At 36.2% G+C, this 25,254-nt stretch overlaps 1 protein-coding gene across 1 annotated transcript in view; it reads right to left on the bottom strand.

The window, feature by feature from the left end:
• The window catches only part of Ppn (Papilin), a 408,909-nt gene that overhangs the window by 69,433 nt on the left and 314,222 nt on the right, over positions 1–25,254 (bottom strand). The window contains exons 28-30 of the mRNA XM_068227548.1: positions 14,520–14,690; positions 1,878–2,087; positions 1,038–1,208 (exon numbers count right to left, since the gene is read on the bottom strand). Of these exons, the coding sequence (XP_068083649.1) occupies positions 1,038–1,208; positions 1,878–2,087; positions 14,520–14,690 (552 nt within the window). The remainder of the gene's footprint in view (positions 1–1,037; positions 1,209–1,877; positions 2,088–14,519; positions 14,691–25,254) is intronic.

Here is a 25,254-nt window from a genome sequence, read left to right as displayed (position 1 = left end):
AATACCTGTACATTGAACAACCACATACCATCAATCATTCACTATCACCAGTTTGGGATGGTGGAATACTCTCCCCAAAGACATCGAGGATGCTGGATCAAAAAGTATATTTAAAACGTCTTACTAGCAGTTCCTTGTTAAGTGCTTCCAGCAAGGTACCTGTATGAGTGGAACGAGTAATTGTGTGCGAAAATTATGTTATGAGAATATTGCACAATTAAATAAAATGTTGCGTTAATATGATAATTCAAATTAAGTTTAGTTCTGTAACTTTTCAATCTGCATCTTTCATCCTAACTAGATTTACTAAGCTCTTTTTCAGACTTAATGACTTTCTGATTTAATAGTGTATCAATAATTTAATTAAAATGAAAAACATCCACACTGTACTTACCAATTAGAAGTAAACATAGCTAGTAGTAATTTAGATCTAGTATTGCAAGAATACAATTAGTTAAATATTAAATTTTATTTAATATTTTTAATAAGTTTCCAATTTACTAGTACTTTTAGTTTGTATTACCTCCATTGTGTATTGACAATCTATCTATCTACTCTCTTTGGTCTACTGGCCATGTCCATGAACCACTTAGGATAACGTCTTCGCAGAACTTATCGTAAACTTTGCTTTTTAATTATATATCTCATATTATGCAGCATCAAAATAACATAGCCTATTCTGAAACCCCTCTCTTCCTAAAAAATTATTTTTTATGAAATTCACACCTATTTTGGAAGAAAAAAATGATAAAAGATAGAAGTGTCCTATAGGCAAGTATATATAGTGTATAATAATTCAGAAGAAATAAGCTTTATAATTACCGAAATCGCATGAGTGGTTTCCATATAAAAAGAAAACCTCACAAACTTTCTCGCTTTTTATTAAGTATAGATTAAGATAGTATTTAGTACAGATATATAGATATGCTAATGTCAAAACTGCACACACTGTTACCAAAATTTCTCTAGGATAACTTATTTCATAATCTGAATGCTGACCTTAAATGCATTATTACTAATAAAGATATTTCTGTTACCTTGAACATTTTCGCATCTGCTTTCACACTCTTGCTGTGAAGCAAAACGATTTTGATTTCCTTGACAGCCGCCATATAGGAACTGCTTACATGCACCATCGCGACTATCATAGAACCACTGAGCTGTAGCGCCAGAGCAAGGTCCCTGATCATTTGGAAGGAAGCAATATTCTGGAAATTAAAATAATGGATTAGGATATATACTCGTATTACATTTATTAAGATGTAGTTGGATTTCTAATTCTTTTACTTGTCACTTCCATAATGAAAGAATTTTTGAGAAATGCTGTAAGCTTTTCTGGAGGTATTACATTCCAAGTTTTGATTCTCCAGTTTATGAATGAATATTTGCTATAAATCGTTTTTTTTAAATACTTCTTTTACTTAAATTTTACTTGACCCTACATATATAACCAGTATTTTCTAGCCAACTGTTCAACTGTCATTTATATAGGAACTGTACATGACATATGATAAAAGATTTTTCCTTCTTGCCTCCAGAGATGCCAACACAAGTGTTTATCCTTCATTAAAAATTCTTATCCTCCTTTCTACCATCCAATGCATAATTAAGATATTAGTCTGAGAATCAATTTCCTTCTAGAATATATTATAGCAACCATAACTGATAACCTATTGCTTTCCCTTTCTCGTACCTTGCTTGTTTCCTCTCACTGAACTTATATTTCCCTAGAATATAAACCCAACTATGGTACTTGAATTGTTTTACACTTTCCTATTTTATTCTTTTCTTCTTGGTATTCAAACATTTTTCTTCTGACATCACATTTATCTTGGAATCGCAGACAGGTATGTTCTGCTAAGTTCTATTATATTTACCTCTCTTAAATTCATGTGCTGTTGCAGGTGTTGTGGGCACGCTCTCGCATCGCTGTTGACAGTCCTGCAGAGTGTTAAAATTATTCTGATTGCCACCACAACCTCCATAGTAGAAGAGTGTACACCTTACTTCAAATGCATTATAATACCAACGTTCTGTGTAATTCTGGCATTCTCCTACCACTGCTGGCAGCATACAGATGTCCTGTTCTGCAAATCAAGCAAAGAACATTAAATTTACTTTATATTTCATATATTTTCACGAAGATTGATATGAGAAATTTAAATAAAATTAAAACTCTATACAAGTATAATTAAAATAAATTTTGGCTATAAACCTGTCTGAGATGAAATGAGTGAACTAAGACACAAGTATGTGTAGGTAACTCTAAAGAAAAATTAAGTAAGATTTATCATCAGGAAGGAAGAGGAGTGGAATGACACCAAGATGAGGAAGAAGAAATATACCTGGATAGACAAAAATGGAGAGCGCTCTTGTACTGCACACAAGGACTTTAGACATGTAATTTATACTGCTAGTTTGTCCTATCTGATAAAAGTCCTGGCTCTGTTTGGAAACATAATAGTAAACATAATAAATAGTTTTCTGAGTAACAGATTGTTCACAGTACATCTGAACAACAAAACCAGCAGACAGTTCAAACTAAGCAACGGACTGGCACAAGGATCTGTTCTTGCACCACCCCTTTTCAACCTTTATTTGTACAATATGCTGCAAACCTCCAGCAGGAAATTTGGGTATACTGACGACTGGACCATGACCACACAGCATTGATCCTTTACTGTGACAGAGGAATCTTTCATGACTGATCTTGGCATACTGGTTGACAATTTCAAAAAAATGGAGACTCTGCCCTAATATAGGGAAATCTGAAGTAAGTGACAATGGTGTACAGCTTCATCACAATAAACACGCTAATATTTTGGGTGTGATACTGGACAGATCCTCGATCTACCGTCAACACCCTTTTCAGACTTCAGCAAAAATAGGAGCAGGAAATAACATCCTGTGTAAACTGATGGCCACTTCATGGGGCGCTCAAGCAAGTGTACTCTGGATGACTGCACTTGGCCTAGTTTACTCTGCGGCTGAATATTGTGTGCGTCAGCTTGACTCAACAGCTTCCATGTTGAGAAGATTGACGTCCAGGTAAACCAGACTATGAGACTGATATCTGGGACCATTAAATCCACCCCAGTTTACTGGTTACCAACTCTCTGTGATATTGCTCCTTCATATCTTAGGAGACAAAACAACTTCATCTGAGAATATTGGTAACCCACAGTCACCAATCAATGCTGATATTTCAGTTCATATGATATTACATCACCAAATAGCTTCAAGAAACACACCAATATCAGCAGGATTGATTCACTCAGTAAACAACTTCAAGCTACTACAGAAATGGAATGGAGAATGGTCCACCAAGGCATCTCCACAATGGCAACGAGCCAAACGGCATAATAAAAGGCCCCCGGGATTCCAGCTGCCCTGTCAGTTATGGGCCCAATTAAACCGGATATACACTAATCATGGACGCTGGAAACCATCACCTGCCTGCAACCATGGGAATGACAGTCAGACAATCTACCACATCGCCTTTGAGTGTCCTATCAGGTGTTACCCAGGCGAGAGACAAGATTTTATTGATGCAACACCTAATGAAGTTGAATGACTGAAGAAGCTGGACTGTAATTTATAAGGGCTGCTGGAAAGTGTCCATCATGAACTTGCTTTCATTGTTTATTCCCCATTGTATTGTGCTTTATGTAAGTCATACACTAAATAATAAGGTCCTGGCTGACACATCTGTTATCAGAGAGAGTACCTCACTTACCATTGTGGTTCACAAGAATAATAAAAAGCAAGCTTGTGGTTTTATGTAACTGTTAATATTGTGATCATGGCCATGGAACCTCCAGTTTTATATGGAACTGAAACCACAAGGGGATGTGGATTTTCATTTCCAAAATCCTTCATGCAGTAACCAAAATTTTAACTGCATTCACTATGGTGAAAAAGCAGCGATGATGACACAGGGCTATCACAGGGGATGAACAATTATTATATACTGTGTGAAACTTTTGTAACGGTTCAAATCCCGTTACAAAGTGATATCTGTATTATCATCATCATCATCATCATCATCATCATCATCATCATCATTATTATTATTATTATTATTATTATTATTATTATTATTATTATTATTATTATTATTATTATATCTGTGATATTATTACTATTATTGTAATTATCATTCTTATTCAATTCAATTCTGCAATGCTTGTCGCTTGCATGATTGTAGTTAAATGTATGCATATATACGTATGTGTAGTATAACACTCAAGACATGTACAGTGAGATTTGTTATATATCAGATGTTGGATGCGACATTGTTACATTGTGCAATACTGCTGGAGTAAATGCAGAGTCATTGCTACGTCATCGTGAGCATTTAGCAATGAGCTCAGATATTCAGGCCGCCCCAGGGGATTTCACCATTACATGTAATACTTGTTGTGTAGTGGGAGTAAAAAATAGTTATTTCTGGAGATTACGTAGGTGCGTCAACCAACGTCTATAAAAGGTGGCTGCATCTTGTAGCGTCAGTCATTATTCAATTGGAAGGAGAGGCGACAGTTGGTCAGAGTGTGAACGAGATGCAGAGGCCTCAGTCTGTCATTAAGTCAACAGGAGTCTACAGGAATGAGAGGACTCAGTGAACCATTAGTCCTTGGTCATTGAGAGAGTGAGGCCAAAGTTGGTTGGTCACTTAGTTGAAGATACGGACACAAAAGCTTACCATGGAGTCATAGAAGGATACCACTTGCAATGAAGTAATACCATCCAGACTTACAAAGAAGTCATATGATATGGAGAAGAAGCAGTCACAGGGATACATCACCAAATTAGGCGTGACACATCTACAGTAAACACCAGATCTAAGGAATACGTCGTAATTACACTCAAAGTGTTGAAGGTACAGTTAAGTGAAACAGTGAGGGATATATTTTGTATAAATTGTTAAATGTCCGGTCAAGAAGAATTCAAATTCATGCCTAGTTTCTTTTAGTTGCAATGTCATAATGTCATATTCTCATCTGTTTTGATCGCAGCAGTTCTCACTATTTTATTGAAATTATTTAAAGAATATATTTTCTCCTATCAAATGAATTCGTAGTATTATTTCAATGACAGTAAATTATCTTAACCTCAAAATTAATAGGGAAACCGAACGCCAATCTCCTTTTCCCAGAACTTATATGGTATGTTGTCAAAAGTAAGCTCATTACCCCACACCCTAGAGATAGTCAAGATTCTCATTCTATTATTGCTGCACTGAGTGGTAGCTGGCGCCATTCAAATAACGTATGTGTAAGTAAGCAGGTAAGAAGTAAGTGTAAGTACAAGGTTCGATGATTGTGTATTTTATTTAATGAATATAATTTTCTTAATTTCCAATATAAATGCAGATATTGCATATTTTCAATTTAAATGCAGTATATATTTTTCAAAAGTTAGTCAGAGAATTAGGAATCTTACACTTTATTTGTGTAAGCTGTGCTGGGATAGAGAACTGGAACTGGATATTGTGTGTTGCAAGAAGTTAAGAGTTTGGAAATGTAAAAGTTTTTTTAAAAAATTTAACATATCTGAAGGATTTTATTTTGTTTGTAATACTTTGAGAAATGAAGAAATAAGAACTCTGGACTTTGCTGGAATATTTGTTTATGTAGCTGTAATATGTGTGTAATAATTTTTCTTTCAGGCAATAGGCAAGAAATGTTGAATTGTATGTACACTGAGAGGTGCAAGAAGTATTTCGATTCAAAAATTATGTTACTAGTAAAATGTAATTTAAGAAAACCTCAAGATTGGATTGTTAACATTGCAAGAGTGTTAAAGTGATTTGTATATCATGATGTAATTTGGTGACATTTAAAAAATGTAAAGGTGCTTTAATTTGGAACAGCCTATACCGCACGCGCGGTTAGGGATGTTGAAATAAGTGATGTAATTTATCTAGTGTCTGTAGACAGGAAATCCCCATATATGGTCATGCGAATGTATTGGCGAACGAGAATCTAGTGGAAATTGTTTCTTATTGGTTGATTGTAATCGGGCCATATCCGGTCTTCTTGCCGGCTTTGGAAAAATGATGCGTGTGCTCGGTGTCATTTTCCATCCGACCGCCCTAGCGAGCATTCACGCTCGAGGGCTACCCTCGGGAACTCCTGCCTTTCCGAGGTAAGTGTTATTTCAGTGCTATTTTCTTGTTATTATCAATGTTTTCTGATTTCGTTTGATTGAATTTAATTCCTTTGCGTTTTGGTATTTTCTTGCTTAATGTAATTTTCAAAATTTAATATTCAACGTGTCTGAGTTTGCCCTAGATTCTCGCTTTCGTAATTTAAAGTTTTTCTCCTGTCTTTTAATCAACTATCCATTCATTTGTGTTTTGGTTTCGTAATCATTCCGTTAGTCAAATGTGTAAAGTATCTGCTGCTCTGTTGTGTAATTTAGTCTCTTGTAATTTTGGTTATTTGTTATTTTTAATAGAATTGAGCTAGAGGGTGTTTCATGTAAGTCTTTTCTCCCCCATAACGTCATACGTTCCATAGACCTCGTAGGGCTTCCAGCAGCTTCCACATCCTGTCTTAGTTGTCATTTTAGGCCTGTAAGTGTTTTCTATATTTGCTTTAATTTTGCATGTTTAAAAGATACTCGTCACGCTTCTATGTTTTGATGTCAATACACCGCCACTGTGTTATTTACTATTTCCTTAGTCATATTATTAAGTATTATATTATTTACTACTGGTATTATTATTATTACTATTCTTATTTTATTATTATTTTGCATTATTATTTATGTATGCGCTCGAAATCACGGTTACAATTTGTAATAACCAAACCAAACCCCATGGCACTAGAGCCCTTTAAGGGCCTTGGCCTACCAAGCGACCGCTGCTCAGCCCGAAGGCCTGCAGATTACGAGGTGTCGTGTGGTCAGCACAACGAATCCTCTTGGCCGTTATTCTTGGCTTTCTAGACTAGACTTTATTTGTAATATATACTTTTTTAAAAAACTTTCATCAGAAATCATTCATGAAATATTTTCCTCTAAATGTAAAGGAAATAAATTATTTAATTCCCTTTAAATTAGAACTAGATGATACCATTCTGAGCAAATTGACCCAATAACCTAGATGTTAGGCCCCTTAAGACAAAAGTCACCATCAATAACAAATTATACTGATTTCACTACTGATTTTTTACTTGTTAATAAACAACCTCATTGGAGCTTTTTCAACTGATTGGAAAAGGTTGTCTGCATCAACTGACTCTTGGCAATTCCAGTGGGCAGATGATGATGATGGTGGTGGTGATGATGATGGTGATTATTATTATACCAATTTTTCTTCCCCCTCATACTTTCACAGTTTTTGGAGACACCAAAGTGCTAGAATTTTGTCCCGCAGGAATTATTTTATGTGGCAGTAAATCTACTATCACAAGGCTGGCATACCGAGTACCTTCAAATAGCACCGGACTGAGCCAGTATAGGGACTAGAACACTTGCTGTCTCGAGTTCATTACCAACACTGCTGTTGGAAAGATTTTATTATATGGTTATATAGTAAATGGGATTCAAATTGTCTGTCATCTGAGTTTTAAAAGATGTCCAGTGTTCTTTATGTTCTCTGTGTTTGTGTACTGTAGTTATCACACGTCTGAAAGTCTCTGAACATCGTAAGAAATATCTGGTTTATTTATAGTGGATCAGTGGAAGAGTGCTGCTGTCTAGATCCCAAGATCATGGGTTCAAGCCAGGCAGATACAGTCAGATTAAGGGCAGAAAACAGTCCATTGAGAAATCCATGTTGTACGATGGTGCCATGTAAAATAACTTGTGATACAGTAGTGTTTACCTGACAAATACTCAGCTATAGATTGCCCAACACAGATCAGGTTTATTCTGTCCTCTGGTGTTGTAAAATGGAACATCAAAATTGATATACAGGCAGACTTTAATGGCATCAAATTGAAGAGTTTGCACATGATAGCCAAGGCTATATTGTTATTATTTCTTCAGTTATAGAAACATCCCCATAAAGTTGTCCTGCCCTTGGACTATCACATCTCGCTTCACCATAAGTAAATGCCGAGTTACTCATTTTGTTGTTGTTTCATAAGACTACTATTATACATTTCTGCAGTGCTCCTAGCTGTATTGAAGAACAGCGATGACACTATAGTACTGCTAAAACTAGTCATGGATAAGTCTACGAAGTCTATGCTGTGTTTGCCTATCCATAGTCAGATAGATATGTGTCACTTGGACTATTGCTGTCGTCATGTCAGAAATATTAAGTGTACAAATGATACAAAGAATGTTTATATATATAATTTGCTCCGCATGATGTCTTCTCTCATCAATTTAATGGAAGTACTATATTTCAAGTAAGCCTATATACTGTTTATAGTTCTCCTGCCATCATTTTTAGTTATAAAGGAATTTCATGCACAGTTATAGGCCTAACTAATAAGGACAAATGAAAAAAATAATGACGGCATACTGCAATCTTTCCCATCATGCTACAGTCTTCAGGCATATGTGGTATGAACATCATATGTTAACTCTGCTTTTTTATTTATTTTTTATTGTTATGGTCAATAGCTAATATAAAGTTTGTTGCTGAATGCACATTGTTATGAATCATAAATACATGAACATGCTTCGATGCATTCTAATTTTCACAAGTTTAATTTCTAAACCTTCTCTTTACGTGAAATTGATACTCTGATATCCATGCAAACTTCAGTATTTCACATTTCTCTTCATGCAAAACTTACTTGCAAAATCCAAATCCTTGTCTGATGTTATTTTTCTTATTTAATTGATACATTTTAATTGGAAGACAAATAATTTTAAAAAAATGAGGTCTAATCTCCAAGAGGGGTTTCTGTAAAATAGTATTACCATTAATAAAGTATTATTATTATTATTATTATGTTACATTTTTGCAAAAATTCAGTTATTTTCAGAAAAAATATCTATGAAGCCTTGTCTAGCACATAAGTTGTAGTAACAGAAGACGCCACAATTTGGAAATTCTGAGGCAGCAGCAGCAGCAGCAGCATACAAATTATAGAAATTATGGATCACTAAGATCTATGTGCTATGTGAGACTGTTTAACTATGACTCCCATGCAAAGTACAACAATGTTACTATGATTGCATACAGTGGTGCCAACTGCAGAGGTGTTTTGCATTCTGAGTGCCCACAAAATTATTATTGATAGTGCTCAGCATCCCCAGTATTACCAAACTTCTGTGTGTCTAGAAATTTCCAGCTTCTTTCTACAATTACACAAACCCAATGGCAACTGGCATTAGTACAAACTATGATATACTGGTGTGCTGTGGGCAGTGATTTTCCTTGCATTGCAATGGGACTGCTGCCTAGTAACTGTTTAACAAACAAAGAATAAAAGAGAGTGCTGTTGGGGCTGCTCGTTAAATTGAATAAACAGACTATGAACACAGTGTTTATGTTTATCACTCTCAACAACTTTCTTTGTTATAATAATGAAATACTATGTTGTTCAGAATTATTACTCAACATAAAATTATATATTATTACTTCATTATGCATTTTTATTAAGGGACAGCACTCCCAAAAAATCCCAGTAAATCTTAGAAGTCAGCACCTCTGGTTGCATAACAACTTAGATTTGAGCATACCACCAGACAGATAATTTTCCAAACAGTGAGTGTTGTTTGTAACATTTATTCCTTTTATTACACAGTGTCCTTTACGATCACTCATCCGAATTCAAATGGCTGACATTTTGGGCATGTAGTGCTGGAGTGGTGAGTAATTTATCAGTAAAACAAAAGTAACTCATATAATATTTATCAGTGTTTGTCAACATTAACTGGACTGCAGCTCAATAATTTCTTTTTGAACATTTTTGAGACCCAACCCTAATAGAAATATCATCATCGTCATCATCGGTTAACAGTCCTAAGACTGATCAGTTGCCATAAAACATTTCCAGATTATCCTGTCATCTGCTGCTTCCTTCACTGAAACATAATTCTGTGCCTGAATGTCAATTAGAATTTGTTTAAGGAAGATATTTCTAGGTCTTCCTTGTGGATGTTTTCCTGCAATGAAGCCTTCTGCCACAGTTCTCATCAAATTGGAATAGTGAACTGAGTGACCCCACCATGCAAGATGACTTATGGATGGTGCAAAGGATTGATCTCCATTGGTTCACAGTGTTTAGAACTGTAGTGTTTGACATCTTATCTCTCCACGTCACATTTATCACCTTAGAGTAGCACCACATTTCAATGGCTTCAGGGTGTTTCTTTTTATTTAGTGTCCACACTTCACAGACATACAATACAACTATCTGCACAAACAAATATATCACTCTAATTCAGAGGGGAAGACTAAGTTGACTGGTACAGAGCAACCTCCTCTTCTGTTTAAAAGCTCTTTTCCCCTGAGCAATATGGCATTTTTAACTTCAGTAGTGTGGTGCACCTTCCATCCTCTGTAATCTTCTGACCTAGGTAAGTAAAAGACTTGACTTGTTCTATATCTGAACCATCAATCTTTAATCAAAGAGGTTTGGGGAATTTCGAGACTATCATGCATTTTGTCTTTGAGTGTTTATTTTCATAGCATATTTCTGCACCATTGATGCAGCTCTTGACAGCATTGCCTGCAAGGTAAATGGACTACCAGCTAGAATAGCCTGAAAACTGCAAACTTAAGTACTTGTATGGGTATTCAATTGATTTTTACTCCTAAACTTGTGCCTTCTAGAGCTTCCGCCATCATCTATTCGCAGAAAAAGCTTTAAACCAGAATTGGTGGAGAGCAGACATCCTTGTCCTACTACTTTTCTGATAGGGACTGGATCTGTAAGACCTTCTCTCAAATGTGTAAATATAAGGTGTGATTATGTAACATTGTTTTTAAATGTGCTCTAATTTTTCATGTTTTAGGGATCAATCTATCAATTTATTACTGTTCTAACAGTAATATTCTCAGTTATATGTGTTTTTTTACATAATAATAATAATAATAATAATAATAATAATAATAATGAACCTCATTAGTTCAGAACATCACTGTAAGAGGCAATACAGTAATGTCACCTAGGCAGTGAGACAGTTTTGTTATTCTGTGACTTTACTCCCTTACTTGATCATTTTTTCTATTATAAATAAACTTTCGGTGACAAATAAGCTAATCGACCTTTTTCTCACATGTGTGCATTCTTATTTCCAATGTGATTATGAATTCTGAAAATCACAACAACATTGAAGAATCTGAATATTCCAAGATTCCTACAAAGAAGTTTTGATTAAACCTACTCTATAGTCAATGTTGTCAAATGCCGTAGCTGTGTTGAAACACTGGATCCCGTGAGATCTCCAAAGTTAAGCAACATTGGGTGTGGTCAAGATTTGGATGGGTTGCCACGCGCTGTTGGTGGGGGATAAGGGAATGTAGGAGTGGAAAGGAACTAGCCACCCTACCATACGTAAACTCGGGCTCAGGCACACCTTTGCGGAGGTTCAGACATGCCTTCGGGCAGAATGCACCTTTACCTTTATAGTCAATGTATACTATGTACTGAAGCTTCTCTCAGGATAGTATAGGTCTACTACTCTATATACCATATTTAATGGTAACGGTCTCTCAGCATTATGCATAAAGAAACATGGTGAGCAGACTGCAAAAGCCTTTCTGTATAATTCATTTTCATAAATTTGAGTTTTAAACATTTTTGTGTGGACATTTTGTCAATGATATGGGAATGATCCTCCTAAGTGGTGGTGTTATTAGTACTTGAAGAGTACATGATGCTTGTGTGTAGGCAAGAATTTGTCATAATTGATGCTCAAAGAATCATAGTGCATTTTCAACATCACATAACTGTACTAGCTATTTGAATGGAATGCTCTAGATTATGGTTTGGCGTATTTTGCATTAATTTTGAGCAAGCATTTCATGCTGATGAAGATGAATGACAAGTTTACCTTATGATTGATCTTAAATAAAGAAGTAATACTTCATTTAGGTGGCAATGCTTTTGTACAAAGCATCAAAAACCCATGTGTGACATTCAAATTTAATGTAACCAAGATTAATATTTAACAAGACAAATGGTTGTATTCTGCTCTTTTACATGGACAGGGAAGGACTGCAGTTCAGATCTAAACAATGGATTTCTTTAGTTCTACTTGAGTCTTAAAACGTTCTGCCAGTGAGTAATACATTAGAGCAAAGGTGGACAAAATTTGGCTCAATGAGCAGCGTTCCAGCTCAGGCGTGTAAAGCAGCAGAGTATGTGCTCTGACAGAAGGTGGCCTAGCAGGTGCTTGCACGACTTGCACTTACAACTAGTGAAGAGGCACGTTTGTAGACAGATTTCAACTTTGAACAGTTTTATTGTGCCCATGTCTCGTTCTATTCAGTGCATTAGATTTGGATGGGTTGCCACGTGCTGTTGGTGGGGGCTAAGGGAATGGAAGAGTGGAAAGGAACTGGCCACCCTACCGTATGTAAACTTGGGCTCAGGCACACCTCTGCGGAGGTTCGGACATGCCTTCGGGCAGAATTGTTCCTTTACCTAGAGGCTGTCCAAAGGGCGATTAGAAAAGGAATAGTTTGTAAAGAAATCTAAAATTGAAAACAATTGTGAAGTTGGATCTACACATTTAAACAGTTCTAAAAAAAAAACAATTAGTGAAGTTAAAAGCTACAAAAATATTTAAAACATTTAAAATTATAAGAATAACTTGAGAAATAATTTCTATAAAACTTAAAGTATGATGTGGACTTGAGGCCACTTGATCTTTTTGATGAGTAGCCTGTAGATGATATCTCAAACTGAGGATAGACCCTATGAGAGCTTATAGAAATACTGCAGACCAATATAAAAGCTTGTTTAGGAATACAGCATAAACAATGAACAACAAATGAACTGTACGATTGTGTTGCGTGAACATAATATACTCAGCCAGGTACATTTCTGTGGCTTTGTTTGAGGCTTGACTTCGTATATTGCCATCTAGTCTTCACAGCACTAACTGTTAGAAGTCAGCTGTTCTCGGCTCTTTCCGCGCTCATGCCGTTAGCTCAAGGAGTGGTGCTCTCTCGCTGCCCACCTATGCATTAGAGATTCCAATAGGCTTTCACTGCATAAAACCAAGCAAATTAAGACAAACCATAACAAAGTAATTTTATGATAATAATGTTATGGGCTTTACATCCCACTAATGACTTTTACGGTTTTCTGAGATGCCCAGATGCCGGAATTTAGTCCCTCAGGAGTTCTTTTACATGCCAGTAAATCTACTGACTCAAGGCTGACATATTTGAGCACCTTCAAATACCATTGGACTGAGCCAGGATCAAACCTGCCAAGTTGGGTCAGAAGGCCATTGCCTCAACCATCTGAGCCACTCAGCTCAGCCAAAGTAATTTTATCAAAAGGCATTTCTTTACATTCATCAACTAGCTTTTACCAACAGCTCTATGTCAACCAGATTTTATGAAACGACGATAGAGCAATTTAATATCACTGACCAAAAATAATGGGCCTTGCAAAAAGTTAATTTTAAATTTGTATTTGATTACAACTTTAGGTAATCATTTTACAATCAGCTAATGGTAGAGAAATAAAATTACAGCTCTACATATCACAACATCTTGTTATATTTTTTACTGTTAAATGCAATGTAAAAAAACTGTTCTTGTGGGTTGCCTTTTAAGTTACTGGTACATATACGATCCCTTCTCATACCTTTTTGCAGAACATTTTATACTCTGTAATTATTACTCATAGTCTGAGGATATCTAACAATTTAGGTTTGGTTTAAGCTGGGTCTCAGGAATGCTCTAATGATTTAGGCTTGTACTTAAGAATTATTTTACAGAAACTAGTACTGCTTGGCTTCTTTTCATCACATTTCAGTACTTAGTACATGGTAACCTTCATTCAGAGATCCTCTGGTCAACAACCAAAACTGCATAAAAATATGTCCAGCAGTTCTTGAGTTATAACTACTACTACTACTACTACTACTACTACTACAAAAAAAACACACACAATGCTTCAGTATAGGAGTTCAGTAAGGAAATGTTATAACTTTAGATTTTGAGATTGCATTCATGTTCTTTTAGAGTCATTCTATAAATTTAGTGTAAATCAGTGCAGTGAGGTTAGTACTACACACCATCTGAATGATAGTAACTGTCCAGTGCTGAAGACTGTTCTACTTTATTCTTCCTTTTGTTTTTCATTTGTTTGTTTGTTTTTAGAAACAAGTTGGGGAAATCTGCTTATATTTAGGTAAAGAAAAATCTCTGTGTGGCTGTGATATTTGTTTTTACATAATATCATCACTGACAACATTACTGAGCTACATTGAGGCAAAACTGAATACCTAAATCTTAAATGTTACAGTTCAATTACACCTCATTTAATTGTTTTTTCTTTCTGTAATCAAGAGTAAATGGTAATTATCCAACAATGAAATAGTATATATAAAATATATTTTGATAACTCTAAGCCACAACTTACCTATTTTTGGTGGACAATCTTTTTCACATGCTTCTTGAGTTTCAAACCTGTTGCCATTTCCATTACAACCACTATAATAAAACGGCATGCATCTGTTTTCTGAGGCATCGAAGTACCATCGTGGCAAGCGTTCTGTGCAATTTCCCTGTGCACGTGGAAGGGCACAAGAATCTGCCAGCGAGCAAGTGTCAAAGTGAGTCACAAAAGCATGCAAACAAATTGAAAACAAAGCCACAAAGAGAGCCATCATCCAACACAATCAACATAATTTGCATGAAAAACTAGTGTAAAAACTAGTGTCTACAGGAATAGAATTAGTTTTCCAAGATTATACATATAAGTAAATTTATTTATTCTCATCTTACTGGTATAAGTGAAGATGTATATAAACTATCAGTTTACATATCAGTCATTGGTACTGAGAACTGGGTACCACTTGCAGTTTAAGAAGTCAAGAAGAGGTTACGACAACATTTCCAACTTTTCTTTGTCAATTGTTATGTAGGAAGTATCTTCACAGTTTTTAAATGAGTAATTAAGAGAGAATTTCAGTCTCTCTATCAAAGAAGGGCAACGGAGTTAGGAAGGACAAGAAAATAGTGATACAAGGATGTTCTCAAGTCTAGTATTAAAAAATACCAAACTGACATCAGTAACTGGGCGGATATAATATGTGACCACCTGATATGGTGATGAATTGTCCATGACAGCCTACAATGTTTTGAACAACAGTGATGCAAGCATGAGTCCAATAAAAAAGAAGCAGAAAATCAAAAGAAATGATCACCAGGTTGTACAAAAAATATGAGTTTTGGTAGTTTTGATGTGCCAGCATTGCAGCACAACTTGTGGTTCTAGAATTGGATATTCAGTCATTTAGAATCCTTGATGCACTCAGACTACACCATTAAACTTGCTAGTGAGTGATTGCAGTTAATTTATAAAATATGATATATCTTACAAGTATTCAAGAAACGATCTTACTAAAAAAAAAAGATCTTGTGCAGTTTTAGGAAGAATGGATTAACTGTTATTTTGTGAGAATTTCCAACTAGAACACACTTACTGGCTGAAAATTACTTGAAAGAGGAACAAATACTGGTAATTAAATTACTATGACAAGGGATATACTGGTGACGAAAAAACTTGACAGTGAAGGGGAAGATTAGTTTCTTACTCCTTCCATAAGAATCTGTTACCTTTCAGAATTAAAAGAACAATGTAGATTAATTTTGAATGTCAGAACACACTGTATGTACTTGAAATTCAAGCCATTTTGTACATGTTTGGGCTTGTTACACACATCACAATATTATCTATCACCAAGACTGATATGTCAATAATGTACGATCTTAGAAAACAAATAGAATGAGAGCATTATATCATTTTTCAGTGCAGTTATTACAATAAACATATAAAGCACAAACCAAACAGAAGCCATCACAAGAAACACACGTGTCACTGGTTGCTAGTTATATGCGAGTACAATCAAACATAATTAAATAATATTCATGCAATCAAGCTAACAACAAAGGGTGCAAATCATGAAAGATGTACTGTAAATTTTCTTCTAAAATGATATTTCTTGAGGTGTACGCAATATATATTGCAAGTAATATTTTGATCTCAGTGACTCTGTTTTACTGTAAGAAAGTTATTTATGTTAAGTAGTTAAGGTCAAAGGTTAATATTTTTTAGTAGAATGTTTCCTCCTCTATGGATGAGTCCTAGCTGTTCCTGAACATCTGCATGCAATTAGTCACTAAATAGAGCTGGCCAACAAGTCAGAGACACTGATAAAATATGTATGCCCCGTATTCATTTGCCATTAGGGTGACCAATTGTTGAAGGAAGGAACGAGGGGTAAGACAGTAAAAAAAGGGGGACATTCCATGGGGACAGCTACATTTTTAGCAGTGAATTTGAAACAACAATTTTAACATTTTCAAAAGCACTGTGTTACCACATTTCCTTTTTTTTAAATCAAGTACTCTTATTGAAGTAATAACATAGACAAGCATTTCACTAATTTTATTGTACAATTTCCTTTCCAGTCTGTGGGTTGAAGATCTTAAATCCATTAAATGTATTGAACGTCTTCTTGCAAAGTTTACAAAACATTTTATGGACATTACTTCGATCAGGAGATATGTATGGCATGTTGGTTTCCGACTTTACATTATATGCACATACAGTACAACCTCGTTAATTCAAAGTCGTTGGGACGCAAAAATCAGACTTCGAATTTCGTGATTTTGAATTAACCGCCAAATCGTAATTCAGAAATACCAACCCTTGCCGCGTCAATAAATATTGTAAGACCCGTTACTGCATGCAGTTAACCTTGATTCACAGTTTAAACCTTTCAAATGCCATGGAAAAAGCCATTTCCAAAATATATCCAATAAGGTGCATTTACAGTATTCAAATAATGAACTTCGATAACTCACTGACAAACATTTAAAAAAACCAAACCAAACCCCATGGCGCTACAGCCCTTGAAGGGCCTTGGCCTACCAAGCGACCGCTGCTCAGCCTTAAGGCCTGCAGATTATGAGGTGTCGTGTGGTCAGTACGACGAATCCTCTCGGCCGTTATTTTTTGTTTTCTAGACCGGGGCCCCTATCTCACCGTCAGATAGCTCCTCAATTCTAATCATGTAGGCTGAGTGGACCTCAAACCAACCCTCAGGTCTGGGTAAAAATCTCTGACCTGGCCGGAAATCGAACTCGAGGCCTCCGGGTAAGAGGCAGGCACGCTATCCCTACACCACGGGGCGGCACACTGATAAAAATAACCTCACGCAATTAAAGAAAAAAGCATGATTCAAAGACGAGGTGAAATGTATGCTAGGTCCCCTGTACAAGTGCTTCATTCATTGGATTACTGTACTGTATGCATTTTAGATGCCTTGTACTTACATGGAAAGTACCCAATGCCCTTAAAACATTGTGGTTTATCGAGCTTTCCTATGATGAGGGGAGAAAGTCTCTTGCTATCGTTGTACGATTTCCCGCCATGGCACTTCTCTCATAGTTCAGAAATGCCAACCCTTCCCACGTCAAAGTATTCTAAGACCCATTAATGCATGCAATCCCCTTGATTCACAGTTTAAACCTTTCAAATGCCATGGAAAAAAAAAAATTATTTCCGAAATGTACCCATCAAGGCGGATTTACATTATTCAAATAATGCACTCGGATGAATCGCTGGCAAACATAACCTCACGCAATGGAGAAGAAAAAAAAAAAGCAGGATTCAAAGACGAGGACATATTATGCTGGCTCCCCTGTGCAAGTGCTTTATTGTTTGAATTACTGAACTGTTAACATTTTTAGATGTCATGTACTCGCACGGAAAGTGCCTGACAGCCTTCCTTAAAACATCATAGCTTTTTGACAAGGGGAGAAAGTCTCTCGCTTCTGTCTGCATTGCAACACAGTACAGTGACCCCCACTCTTGTACGATTTTCTGGCCTGGTTCTTCTCTCCTTTAAAACCGTAAATCCGTTTGGGCTCGGCATAAAAATAATGCAGTTTCATCGGCATTGACAACGTTGTTCAGTGCATACGAACTGATTATATGAGCCATGCTTTTTAGCCAACTGTCGGCATCGCCAGTGTTCACGGATTATGCTTCTTTGCACACTGCCTGGTACGTGATCTTGTGGTGTTCCTTAAAATGCTGATACAAAAGAATTACAATTTCACTCGAACTTAGCAATTATGAAGCACACTGTAGACACACTGAAGTGAGTGGAAGTGCAGAAAGCTACCTTGCACTTTCTGGAAGACCCATTCTATTGGGACTCGGAGAAATTCTGAATTTAAATTACTCCGTAAAATACTATTTTTAAAAATGTAAAAGCGGTTTTGAAAATCTGAATTTCGCTAATGGGACCGACAATGTTCTTCAGATTACGAATTATCTGTATTTTGAATTAAACAATTTAAATAACATGCAAAACCATACCTCATGTTAACGGGAACGAGAGCTGCTTCGAATTGAATGAATCAAATTTGAATTATCGAGGTTCCACTGTATATGTCTTATTTTTCACTTTTGCCTTCTCGGGTTTAAATGACAGCTTTCTTTTTTTGTGACGATGTAGTACAGTCATCACTATCCGACACCAAAACCATTTTAAAAATTCATGAAGTTAGTGTCTTGGTGGATGCAAACTATATGGTAGTGTGGATAATTTTGCTGATGATTTCTAAATAATGAAGTTTATTGATTTTCACTCACGTATACTCTTATTTTTGCTTGTGATTACGCGACCCTTGACATTGGTATGGGAGAATGGTGATATCTAAAGAGCCTTGAGACCATAAAGCAGTAAATGTGACCTGAGCCTATCTGGCTCCTGCCCACAATTAGTGGAAAGAAGGAAAAAAAGGTTTCAAAAGGGAACCACTTAATACGTCGGTAGATGTTGCAAGAGAAAATCTCTCACAAACCTGTGACAGTAGGGGTTCTGGTGCCAGGTTATCAGGCCAATTGTATTATGTTAACAGACCTGTCCATTTCAATACCTTGGGTCTAGTATAGTTAAATATTTACAATATCCGTGGATAACCATTTGCGGATGAAGGAAGTGTGGATGCGGAGCAATGTGGATAACATTTTGTATATCCGCACAGCGCTCTAGCTATGATCTGCTTCTTTGCACTTTCAAAGATCATACTGTTGGCAACGATTACACTATGGTTAGTTGAAGTTCAGTAACATATTATGAAAATACACACTGATGACAATAAAATTCGTTCAGATAGAAAACGAAACAGTTGTGGAACAAATGACATCCTGTGCAGGACATTTACAAATTACCTTAAAATACGGGATGGTTGGTCGCCCTATTTGCAATTCAAATATTAATTTTATGGATAATAGTAAAAACTGTCTTTAGTGGGTATGTTAGTGTATAACTTTTTATTACAGTTCAAGACACAGTACACACAGTAGCCATTAATATTTCTATGGTACTAATTATGGTAGGAGGCAACCCTTTTTATTCAACTTGGTAATCAATTTCTTAAGGATGGGAATGAGACAGGGTGATCCTAAGGAGAGAAGAGCCTATCTATGTCAAGACGTCAGTGTAAGAAGATGACAAAATTTTCTCTGTCCTTTTGTGTTTTCATATTTGTCCTTTTGTCCTCTTTCTGTTGCACCTTCTTGCCATTCTGATCTGTCAATGTGTTTATCCTACTATGATTGTGTTCTTATTCATACCATTCTATATATGATTTGATTCATTACTTGTTTGTTTCCTTCCATGAAACATATTTTAGTTATCTTTTATGGGAAATATTTTTTTACCATCACACCAGATAATTTGTGCCAATATGAAATAGATTACCAATGGAAAACTATGTTATAGTAGGCTATTATATTGAAACTCTTTCCTGTTGTTAAGAAATATAAGCCACTGTGATCAGAATATCACTTTCCTTATTTTTGCTTCTACCTTAAAGATCATTATGATAAAAGTTTAGCAATTAAATTATCTATAATACACCTCATAATTCAATTGGAAATAATATTAATTGGATATGTACTGTAAAAGACAAATTATATACAGTAACAATTTTATATTTTTTATAGGTTATATTTAAGCAGACAAGCTAGTTATAATACATTACCAGGCATTAATTTTCATAATATTAAAATAGAGGATCACAAAACATACATAAATACCTCATGTACAAATAAAATAAACCTGAACAAAGATGAACATAAACACACTCAAAGCTGTGAAGAAATAATACAGTTACAACAGCACCCTTACAGTTATAAAAAATATTATATCACAACTAAATGGAGAGGAAAGTACTGTGAATCACACACCATTGTGGAATACAACAAACAAATCACCAAGAAACGGAGAGGAGTTTAATAGATGGATGAGTTCCTTTATACACAAAGTATTGACACAAGATATTACAAATTTCATGCAATGAGCAAAGAAAGACCATACAGCATCATTTGGATGAGTGAAGAAGACACTAATCTATGGAAATACGAATTAGAAATAATCACCTGAAGAAAAATAAGAAGTGTCGATATGCTCTACAAGATATAGTTTATCTACAGGTTTCAATACTACCAGAAAATATTTTGAAAGAGGACTAGAATGAAACAGGAGCTTTGTAACATAATAAGCATGGTAGCAGAGAAAATATTAGGTACAAACAGTCATTCATATACACAGGACAGTTTTAAAAATAGGTAAAGTTCCATTTATTGAAAATGTAGTCTTTTAAAAATACTTTTTGAAAAATATGTAGTAGCCTACATAAATAAGGAATATTGATTTGTACACATGTTAAGCAAGCTTGAAGTTTTACATGACTGTTGATATTACGATCATGTGGTACTTCTAGTTTTACATGGAAATTAAAACTACTGGTACATGATCTTTCCATTTTTCTTTTAAATCTCACATGCATTGGGTTGAATTCATACTGCAGCCATCTTGGTGAGAAACCATTGGTAATGTCTATCACACCCCTATTGTATGTTGATTTAAGTAAAGATGTATGTGTTTGATTAGTTCAGAACAATGTTTATTTGATTCACTACCAAGAAGTTGAAAATTTTAGAAACAAGATTTTCAACTCTGGAATGGTAAATGGCCTACATAAAAAAAGTACCAGATTAATTCCTAGGGGAAAAGGTGGTTAGGCAAAAAGTAAACCATTCTGTTCTTCTAGTGTTGAAGTTACGAGTAGTGGAAGCCTCTACCTTCCACTCCCAGGGTCCTTCGTCGCATATATGAAGATGACTTGGATCGCTCTCTAAACTTTATTGCCTAATAGTTCCAGTTTTACAACCTTTTTTTCTATCACATTTATTATTAACTACAATGAAAACAGCTTTGTGATTATACCATCTATTACTTCAGTTTCTCTATAGAGCTCATCTGGTATTTTTACCAGCATCCAAACCAAACCCCATGGCACAACAGCCCTTGAAGGGCCTTGGCCTACCAAGCGACCGCTGCTCAGCCCGAAGGCCTGCAGATTACGAGGTGTCGTGTGGTCAGCACGACAAATCCTCTCGGCCGTTATTCTTGGCTTTCTAGACCGGGGCCGCCATCTCACCGTCAGATAGCTCCTCAATTCTAATCACATAGGCTGAGTGGACCTCAAACCAGCCCTCAGGTCCAGGTAAAAATCCCTGACCTGGCCGGGAATCGAACCCGGGGCCTCCGGGTAAGAGGCAGGCACGCTACCCCTACACCACAGGGCCGGCTTTTACCAGCATCACATCTAGAATATTCTTCCCTCTAGTTGGTTCCATCACTTCTTGATTCAGCTGTCCTTCCCAGATTAACTTATTTGCCATTTGTTGGACATGATTCCTGAAGTTCGCATTACCTTGCCAATTTACATTTGGTAAATTGACATCACCTGATACAATCACATTCCTTTCCATGTTATTTCCCATATAGCCGATTGTCTTATCAAATAATTCTACATCAGAGTCAGTGCCATGCTTTACAGGTTGGCACACTCCAAAAACATCAAGTTGCCTATTATCTTTAGAGATAAGCCTTAAACCTAGAATTTCATGTTTGTCATCTTCAACTTAGCTTATGAATTCTTCTTTCATCAGAATGAATACTACCCCTCCTACCATTCCTATCCTGTCTCTATGACAAACACTCAAGTTCCGTGAGAATATTTCTACATCTATTATATCATTTCTCAGCCAAAATTCAACTCCTATTACAATATGTGATAAGTATATATCACTATTAAATTACTTAATACTATTCCTTTCTTTACAGTACTTCTACAGTTCAACACTTCATCCCTACTTGACTTCCAGATCCCTGTACTCTTATCACCACTCCCTAGTCCACCTCGTTTCCTTGAATGTTCCACCACGGTTCAAGTGCAGGCCATCTGAGCACAGATCCCTATCTCCTACCCACCCATTAGGATCTCGAAATCTCACTCCCAGTTTCTCACATACCCACTCCATAGTCTCATTTAAATCCCCGATCATCTTCCAGCAAATACAGTAGAGACAATACGCGACACTGAGCGAGATATCGAGGGACAGCTATTGGAGCTCACTCTAGCGGATAGACCTGAACAGTACTGATTCTCTCATAAGAGCACGTGTATTTTTGTGTGAAGGTTTTGGTGTTATTTATGTGTTTTCAGTGAGTTGACATAATTAAATAGTAGCGTGTGTCATTCCTTGATATCTCCTCTCAACATGAGGGAAAAGGTATGTGCTGTGTTTGGCTACAGTAATTACGAAGTAGAGAAAAATGCGCGGTCGTTCTTCAGGTTCCCTCGTGACAAGAACATGTAAGTAATATTGTGTTTGCATATATATTCTTCCAGTGACAGAGATTTTTATAGTACTTCATAATCTTCTGACCTGCTCGACCCATATTTTAACTGGCATAAAATGTAATACGCATATTTTATTGTATAGTGCAGCAGTTAACCTTCAATACCGATGTGTTGTTGTAGGTGTGATCTGTGGGTTTTGAAATGTCACAGAAGTGATTTGGATAAGGTGTACAAGAAAGAAGGGACATTACGCTTATATAAGAATTATAAGATCTGTTCAGATCATTTCCGGGCCAGCGACTTTAAAAATCCTCGACAATACAGCCAAGGGTATGTTACATTTTTACTCTAATTGTACGTAAATATTCCTCAAAGCATCACTATTGACAACATTTTCATTCTTTTCTTTCTTTAATCCCTCTTCTCAGATTAAAGCCGGAATTCTATAGATTTTCTTTCTGTTAGTAGGTTTCATGTTAAGAGGAAAATTGTCCAGCTTTTAAATGTTAATTCATTGCATCATGTGTGTAAGGAATGTGACAATATTTTTATTGCCAAGTGTCTTAATGTGATCGTACAATGTTTTTTAAATGAGAAAAAGACAAATCCAACCGTAAAAGTTCAGGCAGGAATGCTAAAGCTAAAAAAGTAATGCATAAATGAAAGATCAAGCCATTTCACAGCAGCCCATTTTATATCTTGTTTATGTGTCTAATTTCAGTCTTTGAATAATAACCTTTTAAATAATTCTTCATTCATTTATCCAGAATTGCTTTAGCAACTTCGAAGTTAATATCTCAATACCACTTTCTTTCTAGACATAATTTATTTATCCACTTCCGTATATACATTTCCATTGATATTTGAATTTAGCACGATTTGTTCAGGTCAAGTCACTAGGAGCGCCACCGTCGAATTGTCTCCCATTTTAACAAGGTGAAATCCGTAAGTGTCGCGTATTGTCTCTACTGTATTTGCTTCCAGTCAGTATTCCACTGATAAAATCTCTGCTTTCCAGCCATGCTGCATTAACTAGATCCCAAACATCCCCAACTATGTTGGTACTTATACCTGCTTACCTTATTGGAACCAATGTGATAAAATTCCACCTTCTCTTTTCCCTCCTCCTTCTCTTCTATATTCCTCAACATCTGCTTTAATCTAATTCCTGGATAACATTCTACCCTGGTTCCCTTTCTTCCACACACTTTCCCCGCATGTCTAACGATGGAATTCCCATGAACCTCAACCCAACCCACCTCATTTGATCCCCTCGCCTCCCGGCTACAGAAGCTACCTCCTACTCCTCTCTTATCTCTCTCCCATGACCCTGTACCACCTTTCTTTTCCTATCCTCTACTCTACATTTCCCTTTCCTACCTTTTCCTTTCCTCCTACTTCTGCACTCCTCTGAAACATTTCCCTATTACTCATCTTTCCTTAGCTGTTCTACCGATTTCTCACCAACACCTGTCCTCAATTCTGGTCCTGAATAGAGCCCTTAGCCCGCAAATTTTTTCCCCTTAAAAAATTAGAACACCTCTTTTCCACAACTCCCCCCTTTACTTCCTATACCTCTTGTACACCTACCGTATACCATATATTGCTTGAGGGAGACCTACCTTCCTTCCTGTCCTTGGAAAGAATCCTAATTATCTCCCTCAATCTCTCCAAGTCCTGCCTCACACTCCTTAATGCCTGGCTACACTCATAGTTTCTACACCTGCATCCTTAACCATTCTTTACTTTTATTTACAGATAATGAAAAATCATCAAAGGTAAAATAACTTATTCTGTGCAAAAAAAGAAAAGTGTAGGATAGTACCCAAGGATCACACGGCAATAAGGTAATTAGTATACTAACTGCACTAAAATACTACTGTACTTAAGCGTATTATATCATTATATTTTTATCCTACAACTCTGCAACATTCTGCCACATACCTATTTGTCTCTCAAACAATTAGGTCAATCACTTTGTCGCCAAAAAACAGCAGAAATCATCTAAAACAGAATCCAAAGGCTTTTTGGTACCCAGTACACCCACGAGGGTGATCTTTTTTGTGCTCATGACGAAATCTACCTCTTGCACAACCAGTGAACAACAGACTAAGTTATTACAGATGAAGCTGTTTCTTCTTCATTTGCGATGTCTGCCACTTCTGCAGTAACCTCTTGCTTTGCATAGTTACTGTTGTAGCACTACCGAAAATATTGCTTCCCAATGCACCACTTCCACCACTGACATCTATCAAAGGAATAATCTGTGTGTCCATAAGAGAATGAGACGGCCCGGCCATTCTTCTGTGACTGAGTAGCCTCTAGCCTGCAAAGTATTTGCTTTTGGTACTTCCCCTTTATAAGTGGCAAGGATTTTCAAGTTAGATATAGTTCACAAAGCATTCTCGAGATGGCAGGAA

This window comes from Anabrus simplex, chromosome 1 (assembly GCF_040414725.1).
Source record: "Anabrus simplex isolate iqAnaSimp1 chromosome 1, ASM4041472v1, whole genome shotgun sequence".
Lineage (NCBI taxonomy): Eukaryota > Metazoa > Arthropoda > Insecta > Orthoptera > Tettigoniidae > Anabrus > Anabrus simplex.
This window is presented reverse-complemented; position numbering and strand designations above follow the sequence as displayed.